This window comes from Vicia villosa, linkage group LG4, assembly GCF_029867415.1.
Source record: "Vicia villosa cultivar HV-30 ecotype Madison, WI linkage group LG4, Vvil1.0, whole genome shotgun sequence".
NCBI lineage: Eukaryota > Viridiplantae > Streptophyta > Magnoliopsida > Fabales > Fabaceae > Vicia > Vicia villosa.
The window spans coordinates 48,279,048-48,291,896 of NC_081183.1; the positions used below are offsets into that span (position 1 = coordinate 48,279,048).

At 37.0% G+C, this 12,849-nt stretch overlaps 1 protein-coding gene across 1 annotated transcript; it reads left to right on the forward strand.

The window, feature by feature from the left end:
- The first annotated feature begins 231 nt into the window (after positions 1-231).
- On the forward strand, positions 232-12,062 carry LOC131594788 (uncharacterized). The gene is made up of 2 exons (XM_058866991.1): positions 232-4,286; positions 7,644-12,062. The coding sequence occupies exons 1-2, from the start codon at positions 3,276-3,278 to the stop codon at positions 7,707-7,709; spliced, it is 1,077 nt and encodes a 358-aa protein (XP_058722974.1). The 5' UTR covers positions 232-3,275; the 3' UTR covers positions 7,710-12,062.
- Positions 12,063-12,849: the final 787 nt, after the last annotated feature.

The following is a 12,849-nucleotide window of genomic DNA, read 5'->3' on the forward strand; positions in this document are numbered from 1 at the left end:
AATTTCCTGCGCACACCCCTACTGTGAGCCCATAGTACATAGTTTCTTGCCATTTCTGAAAATCAATACAAAAAATCTGTTTGGGCCATATGATTGGGCTTCCTGCGCCTTTTACAATACTACACCACTGTTTTACACAATGAACCCCCCTGTGTGCATAGCTTTATGTTTTAGATTTGTTTTTTCATCTAGTTTGTTTTCTATAATTTTTAGCATAACAAAAAACATAAAAATCAATAGCTTTTGTTAGATTTTAACATGATATAAAATGAATAAAAACATGTAATATGTTCTCTTGTTAGAATTTATTTGTTTTGTCACATAGTTTAGTTCTATTACTTTTAGATGAAAATGCCATAAAAAACAATTTAATCTTGCTAGATTTTCTTTTAGAATTCATTTAGAATTTAATTGCTAGTACTTTCTATGGTCGGTGCATGCTTCCTTGTTATTACTGATTTGGTTGTTGAGATGTGCGAGGTACTTCGAGAGAGCCTTCGATTGCGATTCGACTTACTTTGTGTTCCACTTTATTTGTGGGACACAAATTCGCTTCCGGTGCGGTTGATTTGCATTGTGTTCCGCTTTATTTGTGGGACACGAACTTATTCCCGATGCGATTCACCTGATCTCTCCTTCATTGAGATGTATATCCCTGTATTGCCTGGCTTGTGTTCTCTTGCAGGTTGCTCGTGTGGTTATGCTCGACGCGTGCCACATGTCGCTTGTAACTTTGCTTGATGATGGCTTTCACGACAACGCTTTCTGACTCGCTGTGCTTGATGATGGCTTACGCGAAGTATTTCGGACTTCTCTGCTTACGCTTTCTAGCTCATTACGGATTTGCTATCCGTTTAGTATTGTCTCCTTGTCCCTTTTACCGCTTTCCGCATCATCCTATAACTTGAGAAGTAGGACCTAGACATGCATCTGGCCAAGCCCTCAAAAGAGGCTCTGTTTTTGTTGGTGTGTTTACATTTGTGCTTTGCGGCAGGGAGTCACGGTGTAATAATTCCTATATGGCACTCCGTTAAGTCCTCAAGGAAGGCATGCGGAAAGGGTTAGTAATCAACCCCCGCCTAGTCTCATCGAGTTTGTTCATTATGCGCACGCTACGCGTTGCTCGCTTCCGAACTAGCACAAGATCTTGTTATCGAGTATGTCAGGAAAAGGGTTCATGCAGCCGGACCCCCGCACTTCCTATAGATCGCGTCGCTCGACGTTGATGCTCAGTGTACGCACGCACCGTTTTCCTTTCCGATCCGTGACGACTTGGTTGCTGAGAGGGATCCGCTCCTCTTGTCTATGGCCCGATCATTTTCGCGAGGTCTAATGCTTGGTTGACTTGGGTCGAGTTGCTCCCCTTGGCTATGGCGGGACCGCTTTTCTACCACTCGGTCAGTACCGTTGGTTTGTTTGCTTTACGAGCGGATGCTCGTTTGTTTGCTCATTGTTTGCTTTCGCCTTTTCCCCCGTAGGTTGCTAGCTTAGTTTAGACTTGTACCCTTTGTATGATAACATTAGGTAGCAAGCTTTCCCCATTAGCTTAGGTTTTCCTCATGCATCTTTTAAAACACAAACCACACTCTTTGATTTTCTTTTCTTAAGAGCTTGTTATTTCCGCTCCATTCCCAAGCATAAGTATCCAAAGGTCGAGCAGCGGAGTGTGAATGTAACTCGTTCACCTAAAAAACATAAAACAAATAGAAATTAGTTAGCCGAGCTACGGTAGCTCTGATTCTGCAAAAAAGATACGTAGGCAGCGGGGTAGGGCCCGTGCGAGCACAATCCTTTCTTTTCCCTACATTTTGCATTCATTTTAGTCCAGATTAGCGTAGTTTGCTTACACACCCATAGATTTAGACACAGGCGTGGATACCATCGAGTACGATGGGCGCGAGGGGTGCTATCACCTTCCCCTCGCGTAACCGACTCCCTTACCCTTTTTCTCTGGTCGTGAGACCGTTGTTTTGTTTTGTGGTTTGCTGGAATTCCCTTCCTTTTCAGGATAAATATGTTAGTGGCGACTCTGTTAATTTTTGCGGTAGCGAAAATTATCTCTTCTCCATTCACACAAACAAAATCCAATCAAAATAAAAACAACACTTTCAAAACAATAATCATGAATATCATCAATTGAATCAATAAAAAGCTAGTAAAAAAATAAACAACACCACCTGAGGGCTTTGATGGCGGTTTGTGGAAGAAAGATGCGCGTTGAACCACTCGGTTCTACGGTGGATTCTTCGGCGGAGGTTGAACCGCTCGGTTCTACGGTGAGAGGAAGATATGAGTTCTTGAGTTTTTTGAAAGTGTTCTTGATGTTCTTCAATAAGCTATGAAGTTGTTATGATATTCATGAGAGAAAGTGAAGTTTGATCTTAGAGAGAAGGAGGAAAAGTATTTTTTGTGTTTGTGAGAAGAGAGAGAGAGAGAGAGAGAGAGAGAGAGAGAGAGAGAGAGAGAGAGAGAGAGAGAGAGAGAGAGAGAGAGAGAGAGAGAGAGAGAGAGAGAGAGAGAGAGAGAGAGAGGGAGTAAGAGTTAGAATTGTTGTGTTTAGATGTGTGAAAAGAGTGACTATTTATACCCAAAAAATAGGTTAAGTAAAAAAGGAAAATTAAAATCTATGAATCAAATCAAGGCCAAAAAATTAATCTGTTTTAATTCTAGCAAGAAATTAAATCAAAATAATTTAATGAGATTGACTTGCTCCCTAAGATATGAAAAGGGCTATTAATAGAACAAATAATGTAAAAACCTTCTTTTTTGGATTTTTTGAATATTTTGTGATTTTTGGTGATTTTTTGACCAAAAAATGCATAAAAGTGAAAATTGACTATTCTAAAAAATGCATATTTAATTAGTGCGAAAATTAAATTAAAATAATAAAAAAATGCAGTTTTTATGATTTTTGAATAATGGAAATAAAGTTAGGATTAAAATTAGAAAACAAATAAAAAAGGAGAAATGTTAGAAGTGAGATTCGAGTCCGGGACCTCTCGCTCATGTACCTTTTAACCTCAAATTCTTACCAACTGTGTTACGTCACTTATTTAAAATAAAATGACGTTTGCAAATATATGCGGGCAAATTTTGGGGTATGACAGCTGCCCCTGTTCAATCTTTGTATACCTGAGGATGTTGATTGGCATGTGCCAGTCGAAATCTGAAGGTAGAAGAGGATTGAATACTAGAATATCCAAGAATTTGCCCTAGCTGAAGTAGGGACTTTTGTCGGAGACGGGCTTAAAGATGTCGTCCAAGTGTTGGAAAAGATGTATGAGACAGGCTTAAAGATTCCATCTGAAAAGAAGCCTATGAGACTGTATATATCAGCTTCAGACACTACTATAGGTAGTATGTTAGCACAAGAAGATGAAAATGGCATTGAGAGGGTCATATATTATCTAAGCAGGGTATTAAATGATGCAGAAACTAGATACACTTTGATAGAAAAGTTGTGTCTATGTTTGCATTTTTCATGTACTAAACTCAAATATTATATAAAGCCAATAAATCTGTATGTATATTCACATTTTGATGTTATCAAGTACATGTTATCAAAGCCAATAATGCACAGTCGAATTGGTAAATGGGCTCTAGCCCTAACTGAGTACTCTTTGGCCTTTGTGCCTTTAAAAGCTATGAAGGGGCAAGTAGTCTCAGATTTTATAGTAGATCACGCAGTGGTCGAAACTCCTCAACTCCTAGTTGAGTTAAAGCCTTGGAGATTGTTCTTCGACGGTTCCACCCATAAAGATGGAAGTGGAGTTGGGATTCTACTAATTTCTCCTGATGGAATTCCAACAAAACTCAAGTATAGAATTGAAGGGCCCTTGTGCTCGAACAATGAGGCGGAATATGAAGCCTTAATAGTAGGACTTGAAGCCTTGCTGGAATTGGGGGCAACTAGGGTCGAAATTAAAGGTGACTCAGAATTGGTAATCAAACAATTCACGAAGGAATATAAGTGCATCAAGGAGAACTTGATCATGTATTTCGTTATTGCAAATAGGTTGCTTAAAATATTTGAATATGTAGACATAAAGCATGTCCCTAGAATTAAAAATCAAGAGGCTAATGATTTAGCACAAATAGCTTCAGGATATAAAATCTCAAGGGAGATGTTAGAGGAATTGGTCGTAGTAATAGGAAAAGCAATGGCAACCAAATTATCTCCAAGTGATTTGGAAAGAAATCGTTTAGGTTATGCTAACGAAGAGGAATTCAAAGTGTTGGCTATTGATACTTTAACAAGCATAGATTGGAGAACTCCGATTATAGATGTAATACGGTGAACTGACTTTTATAATCGAAATGTCGCGGTTAAGCATGAGTCGCCACCGACTTTTATTTTATCCAAACAAATTCAGAAAGGCTAAAAGAAACAGAAAAAACCTTTTAAAGAAATCTAAGTTCGGGGGGTAATTTATGCAAAGGGAAGGTGTAAGGCACCCTTCGCATCCATGGTTTTCCATGGGCTCTTAATTGCTTTGCTTGCTCGTTTTCAGAAAATGTAGATGAAAGAGGAAAAATGGACTTTAGCTCGTAAATGAGCGTACCCAGTTTTTTTGAAGAATTTTGAAAAAGAATATAGAAAATAGAGCATGGCAAGGCAATTAGAGGCAATTACCTTAAACTCAGATGATAGGTCTCTTTTTAGCCTTTCAGAATGAAAGGGTCTATCCTTGCCATAAGAGGGCAGGAAGCCTTTCGTTTGGAGGTAGAAGGATCATCGAAATATCCTTCGCCATGAGACTGACCCATGCCATAGAGAGGCAGGTAGTCTAAGGGGAAGGGCCAGAATAGCCTTTCGTAGGCAACCAGAAGATACCTCAGCCTTTTCCGTAGGCAACTTTCGAGGGTCGAGGTCATGTTAGTGTATCAAAGGCAGCATCATTAGGGACCATGACCTTTAATCGAGGCAACATGGCTGAGGTATCCTCGTATTCGAGGGACATGGCTTATTCTGCAAAAAACACAAAGGCAACAGGCAACAAGGCAACAGAGAGTTTACCCCAAAAGTGTGCGTGTGTGCACCAATCACGTGATTAGTTCAGAAATTTAATCTTATAATTAGTGATGCTAATTCAGTTCAAGGCTTGCACTCCCTAAGATTACTAACCACGCAGTATAATATAAACAGTAATAACGGGGAAGGGAAATTGAAGCCAGCGGAGGAAAGGGGAATTGAAACCAGCGGGATGAGAATATTATAGGTCTAACACAAGTAATAATTGAGATCAAGGGTTTTAGGGTTACCGACTATACGAAGCTTTGGCATTTGGCAAACCCTGAAAGGCGGGAAAAATAAGAAACAATAGTAGGGTGAGTGCATTATCGGTTCAAATGCAAACATGACTAACCCTAATCAAAATAAACGGATAAAATAAATTAAAATAAATAGCTAGACACTTAGCTTTGAATTTGATCTGATATGGTTCGTAATCGGGAGTAGCCTCGAGGTTAACCCTAAAAAATGGAAAAAGAGGCAAACGTGAGTGCAAAAATAGTCCATTGATTTTCGAGGGTCTAAACCTGATAACCATTTTACAATGTAAATAAATGATGACTTAGCTTCGTAGAAGGCGAGGCGCGTAATCGGAATAAACCCTGTTGCTAACCCTGAAAAGAAATGCACAAAGAAAAGATTTTTTAGTGTAGGGTTAATTCTCGTAAACCCTGATTCGGGCACAAGTTAACCATGGTTAATAGAATAAATAATATTAATTAATTATCGGGTTTTTTAACCTAACTAATTAAATCGACAAAAATAGGTTTTCGATTAAATTATCTAACCTAAAAAACTAACATAATTGAATTAATTGAAAACAAACCATTATTATTTAATAATAACAATATAAAAATTACATTATTAATAATTAAGTCAAATTAATTATAAAATAAATATTTTTGAAGAAAACAAATAATTATGATTTTATATAAAAAAAACTATTTTTGAGAATAAGTAAAAACATAAAAATTAGAAATTATAACAAAATAATATATAAAAAAAAATAGGGAATAAAAGGAGTTTATATAATTAAAATAAATAAAAAAATTAAAGAAAACACTTAGCTGGATCTGGTGTGGTACTCGTATGTAGATCATGGTGCATCTGCATGACAGGGCGCGTTGGATCTTGCTTTGAGAGGATCTGAAGGGCTGGAGACGAGGGTGCATCGTATGCCTTCCGGGGGAGCGCGCGTAGAATCAGAAACTTGCTAATTCATAAAATTAATGCAGGAGAGGGGAATCGAACCGGCGCGTGGCCAGTTACCAGTCTTTCCCTTTACCACTTGTGCTGAATCGCTATACAGTTATAACACCGCGCGCAGTAGATCATATATCAAACCAGTTACCAGAAAATAATAAATAAAAAAAAGAAACGCCCAGGGGATCTTCATCTTCCCCATTGGTTTTCTGCAGAAAACAACACCTTCACCTACGGTTGTTCCATGTCACTATAGCCCTGCATCTATCAAATTCATAACAATAGTGCAAATAAATTCCGACCAAGACCATAAATCAATGGGAAATCTTCTACCGAATACAATAATGCCCTTATTTATGGCTAATTTCGCTTCCAAGAAGAAGCCCCAAATCGGGACTTCGAGAAACCTGTCAATGGTGTTTTGCTGTTCATGGCTTCCAACTCAAATCAAATAATCCGGAAATGCTTTATAGGCCATTATGATCATAAATATCGATTCAAAACATGTTTATCACGTGCATATGAACAAGATACAATATTTAAACGAAAGAAAATCAAACCGTAACCGTGATGAAGACGATAGCCAGTGCCTCAACCGTCTGTGATGATCGTATATGCTTCAAAGAATGTCCAGGAACACAACTGAAATTCTTCCACACCTTGAATTGGCTTTTGGTTGAAAACCGAAACCAAATCCTCTTTGCGTTTTGCGTTTTGCGTTTGAGTGAAGGTCCGGGTAGCTGCAATCCGTGTCCAGCCAAAAAGGTCCCTTTGGTCTGATCAATTTTGTGCTTTTATATTGCTTGAATTAGGTTAGAATCATGGAACATAATCTTTGCAAATCAAGATTTTGATATTTGATTTTAGCAAGAATATTGAATCTTTCTCTTTTGGTTTTCAATCAAGCTTGTACGATTTTTCTACCATATAGATTGGATTGGTTTTTTGGAAGATATATAATTTGTGATTACAATCCAATTTTTATATTTTTAATAATTTATTTAATATTTAAATGAATAAAAACTCAAATAAATATTAATAAAATTTATAAAAATAAAAATGATAGGACTAAAGACTTCTTTCAAGGCCATGGGCTTGGACCAATTTAAGTTCAATGGACTTTATTTCTATTTGCATCTAAAAACCAAAAGGAAAATAGAATAATATGTAGATATAATAAAATGATTTACTAATTTCGATTAAAATTCAACTTAAATCTAAATTGAATTAAAATTATAATTGTAAGCCTAAAAAGGGGTTAGTGAATTGAAAATATTGTTAAATCGTAAAAACGACCAAAATACGCAAAGATGAACATGTTCTATATATTTTCGAAAAAAATGCAAAACTAAGTTAATTTGCAGATGATATGCAAAGCATATGCTTAAAAAAGAATCTGGAGGGCAAATTTTGGGGTATGACAATAGAGTATCTTAAAGATCCTTCGGTGAACACGGATAAAAAACCAAGTATAGAGCTTTATCTTACATTTTGATGAGAAACGAATTATTCAAGAAGACTCCTGAAGGCATCTTACTAAAATGTTTGGGCAAAAATGAGGCATATTTAGCGTTATCTAGTGTTCATAGTGGAACATGTGGGGCACATCAAGCAGGCCATAAAATGAAATGGTTGCTTTTCAGATACAGGATGTATTGGCCTACCATGCTAAAGGATTGTATAGAATTTGCTAAAGGATGTCAAGAATGTCAAATACATGCAGGAATCCAACATGCTCCTGCGAGTGAGCTTCATGCAATTATCAAACCATGGCCATTTAGGGGTTGGGATTTAGATTTAATTGGTGAGATTCGACCTACTTCACCTAAAGGTATAAGGTACATTCTTGTTGGAATTGACTATTTTACTAAATGGGTCGAAGCAGTGTCGTTGGTAAATGTAGACCAAGAAAGATGGTAGTGGAGTTGGGATACTACTAATTTCTCTTGATGGAATTCCAACAAAACTCAAGTATAGAATTGAAGGGCCCTTGTGCTCGAACAATGAGGCAGAATATGAAGCCTTAATAGTAGGACTTGAAGCCTTGTTGGATTTGGGGGCAACTAGGATCGAAATTAAAGGTGACTTAGAATTGGTAATCAAACAACTGACGAAGGAATATAAGTGCATCAAGGAGAAATTGATCATGTATTTCTTCATTGCAAATAGGTTGCTTAAAAAAAGTTGAATATGTAGACATAAAGCATGTCCCTAAAATTAAAATCAAGAGGCTAATGATTTAGCACAAATAGCTTCAGGATATAAAATCTCAAGGGAAAAGTTAGAGGAATTGGTCGAAGTAAGAGGAAAAGCAATGGCAACCAAATTTTCTCCAAGTGATTTGGAAAGAAATCGTTTAGGTTATGCTAACGAAGAGGAATTCGAAGTGTTGGCTATTGATACTTTAACAAGCATAGATTGGAGAACTCCGATTATAAAGTATCTTAAAGATCCTTCGATGAACACGGATAAAAAACCAAGTATAGAGCTTTATCTTACATTTTGATGGGAAACGAATTATTCAAGAAGACTCCTGAAGGCATCTTACTAAAATGTTCGAGCAAAAATGAGGCATATTTAGCGTTATCTAGTGTTCATAGTGGAACATGTAGGGCACATCAAGCAGGCCATAAAATGAAATGGTTGCTTTTCAGATATGGGATGTATTGGCCTACCATGCTAAAGGATTGTATAGAATTCGCTAAAGGCTGTCAAGAATGTCAAATACATGCAGGAATCCAACATGCTCCTGCGAGTGAGCTTCATGCAATTATCAAACCCTGGCCATTTAGGGGTTGGGCTTTAGATTTAATTGGTGATATTCGACCTACTTCACCTAAAGGTCAAAGGTACATTCTTGTTGGAATTGACTATTTTACTAAATGGGTCGAAGCAGTGCTGTTGGTAAATGTAGACCAAGAAACGGTCATAGACTTCATTCAGAGACAAATACTATATAGGTTTGGAATCCCATAAACTATAACAACAGATTAAGGATTAGTATTTACTGGTCGAGAGATGCAAGAATTCTCAAAAGAAATGGGATTCAAGTTGTTAACTTCGACTCCCTATTATGCTCAAGCAAATGGACAAGTCGAAGCAGCAAACAAAGTAATTATTGGTTTGATAAAGAAGCATGTAGGAACAAAGCCAAAAAACGGGCACAAGACACTAGATCAAGTACTTTGGGCTTTCCGAACCTCTCCTAAAGAAGCAACAAATAGTACACCTTTCCAATTAACATTTGGACATGATGCAGTCTTACCTGTTGAAATCTACTTGCTATCGGTACGGATCCAAAAGCAAGGAGAAATCCATATGACCTATATTGGGAGATGATGATGAACGAGTTGACAGAATTAGACGAAGAAAGGTTGCTTGCGTTAGAAGTCTTGAGGAGACAGAAGGAGAGAGTAGCAAGGGCATATAACAAAAAGGTCAAAGGTAAAATTTTCTTTGTAAACGAGTTAGTTTGGAAAGTTATATTACCTATGGATAAAAAGGATAAGGCTTTAGGAAAATAGTCTCCACATTGGGAAGGACCTTTTCAAATTCTGAAAGAATTTTCAAATAATGCTTATGAGGTAGAAGAATTAGCAGAGGATCGAAGGATCCTAAAAGTAAATGGGAAATATTTAAAAAAGTATAAACCGTTTATGGATGAGGTTAAGATCACAACAACGTAGACATCAGAAGTTAAGATTGCAGCTAAAATGGCGAATATATATTTCATTCCAAAATGATCATTTCGCCAAAATGGCTACATTTAAACAGAAATACAAAAGTGATGCATAAAGCTGAGAACACATCATCATTAGAACAAAACAAAAAATATAACCCCAGAAAATAACTTCAATTATGACCAAGACGCGACTTATCTAGGTCTAACTTTCCCCCACACTCTGTTGCAAGGAAATCTGACAATCCTGCTGCGCGCATGTTTCTGATCACACCTGTCTTGATGAAGATGTGAGTTAGAAGTCTTCCGTAAGGAATGAAGAAGACCTTACCTTGACGTGAGTCCATGATCTCCTTCTTGAGATAGTGGAAAATAGCAAGAGGTGTATTGATCTTTTCCATACGAAGAAGGGGATATAAAAACCTGAGGTCTTCAAGCATTATTCTGTCTTGATCTTCCATCCTAGGACGGAAGTTAAAAACTACAACTTTGTGCCAGATCATACCTATAAAGGTAGTAAATTCCTCATTGGGATTAGTAAACACCACCCTAAAGATATCAGAGATAAGCTTGCTGTCATGTTCAGCAATGGGAGCTCTAACATCTTCACACTAAATCATTTTTGAAATGATTTTTGTAGTGATAGTGGTGGGGAAACCAAAGATGGTGGAGCGAATAGATCCATTGCCCTCACGATCCCGGTGAACAGTTGTGTTTCTCCAAAATTTTGCAAGAACAGATGGATAGATAGGTCCATCCAAGATGGTCAGGTAATACTCTAGATTTTGTTTTGCGAACATACGGGGAAGATCAACCCCTTGTTCTTCAAAATCAATAGGAGATAGGATCCTTTCCTTAATGATTTGAGGAATAATTTCTTTGATAGATGGAGAGATGATGAGGAAAGTAAGAAAGTTTGTTCTTGATGAAGAGAATGGAGTTATCGTTGTGTTTGGAATAAGAAAATAAGAAGGATTGAAAGGTTTATATAGGAGAAACCTACAATGGGGTTGGTTACGCAAAAGCAGTAATAGTGGACCACGTGTTGAATCCCTAGGGGGAGTTGTACAGTCCGCCACGATTGTGCCTTGGAAGTTGAAACCAAATTATCGCATAACCGGCACGTCTGAGAACTGAAGAGACGTTTGGGAAAACGTGAGTCATGATTAGCTGATGGCTACGCGCTTGGGGCACTCAAAGGTCTAATCGATAATTAATGACCATGGGGAATGCCCAACATTACGAATATTCATAATATAGAGATAATCATTGTAGTTAAAGTAATAATTAGACTGAAATATTCAGAGTCGTCAAAAATCCAAATTTTGTCTTAAGAAGAATTGCAAGCAAAGTTAATTCAAAGGCAAAAAAGAAAAAGAAAAAGAAAATAATAACATAATCCAAAGACTAAAAAGGAATAGAGGCCTTCATTCGTTGGTATTTTATTTATCCAAGTTTTCATACCCTAATTTTGACCCCCCCCCCCCCCTAAGATGTCACACCTCCAGACATTTCATCAGCTCAGGACAGGTACACAAAGCAGTCACTTGTTTATCTGTTACTCAATCGAGGATGTTCAAGAACAAAGGAGTTCAGGCAAAGGATGAATCAATATGAGAATAACCTCTAAAACAATCACAAGACTCAAATGATTTATTCATTCACCTATGATTAATTAGACACCAGTCATCAAGACTCGGGTTTGCTCAGATCACCAGACTAGGGTTTTGAGCCCATCAAGGACTAAAATCAGGGACCACATTTGGGAACCCTAAAAAGCTCCAAGACATCACTCAAAGGATTCAATCATCTCCAAATGATCCATATGACAATATCCACTGGGCATTATACTTCAATTCAAGATCTACAGTCATCATTTTCATCTAGCTTACAATTAGGGTTTTTGACCTAATTCTCCTGGACAGTTGACTTTTAATCAGGACATGGATCCACAACTCAAAACATGGCTCAAGAACTTCTATTACCTCAATATGTTCCATTCATATCACTCATTTGAGGAGGAGAATTTGATTCATCACAAAAGTCCAAGATTTCACTTCATTTGGAAAAAGTCAACTGTACAAGATCACCTTTGACTTTTAGGGTTTTGGGTCAAACCATGACTTCTAAGGATCAAAATCATAAATATATGATTATTTAAGTCATTTGACCAAGACAAATCAAGAAAATCAATCAAGAATCAAAAAGTCAAAGATTGACTTTTCATACTTAGAGATTTTTCTAAGTGTTTAAAGGTCTTTTTTTCAAAACTTTGGAAGGAAATATCTCAAAATTTCAAGTACAAACTGAAAACAACTTTGTCACATATGAATTTTTGGCTAGAAATCAACCATTAAAGATATATGGAGTTTCAAAGTGACTGCCTTCATGAAACTAGCAAAAACCCTAGTTTTCTTCAAACTTTATGGGACTTTTTCACTAATTTCCCTAAGGATTTTGGGCAAACACCAAACTAATAAATTGAAGTACATGTTAAGGGCTTTCCAAATTGTGTTCAACAATCTTCAAATTCATTTTGAGCTAAGAGTTATGCTTATTCAAAGTTGGGCTCATGAAGTGAAATTATAGGTCATGTTCAATTTTGGAACTTTGCAAATTTGTGCAATTGCCTCTACCAATTGGTGCTACATGTCACATAACACATCAGTAAAGATGCCATACATCCATTTTCATCATTGCATAAGGATTGAAGAATATTCCCAAAACAAGAACATGTGATTATGTAATGATTGCTTTTGTGAAATTTATGGCCAAATGGTGAATCACCAAAGGAATCTCTTCCCAACCAATGGATAGAGAGCTAGCCCGAGTTTGACATCATTGTATTTGTGAGATTCTTTGAATTTATTCATGGCCAAGAAACCAAAACTACCTCACTAAGCAAGCTCACTCTCTCCAATTGTACTGAGCTATTTGCCTATAAATAGAAGTGTCT

Bases quoted from the DNA above. Each gene is read 5' to 3' on its own strand.
- LOC131594788 (XM_058866991.1), top strand. From the start codon at position 3,276: ATGTATGAGACAGGCTTAAAGATTCCATCTGAAAAGAAGCCTATGAGA. The intron at 4,287-7,643 runs GTAATACGGTGA...ATGACAATAGAG, and splicing joins GGAGAACTCCGATTATAGAT to TATCTTAAAGATCCTTCGGT.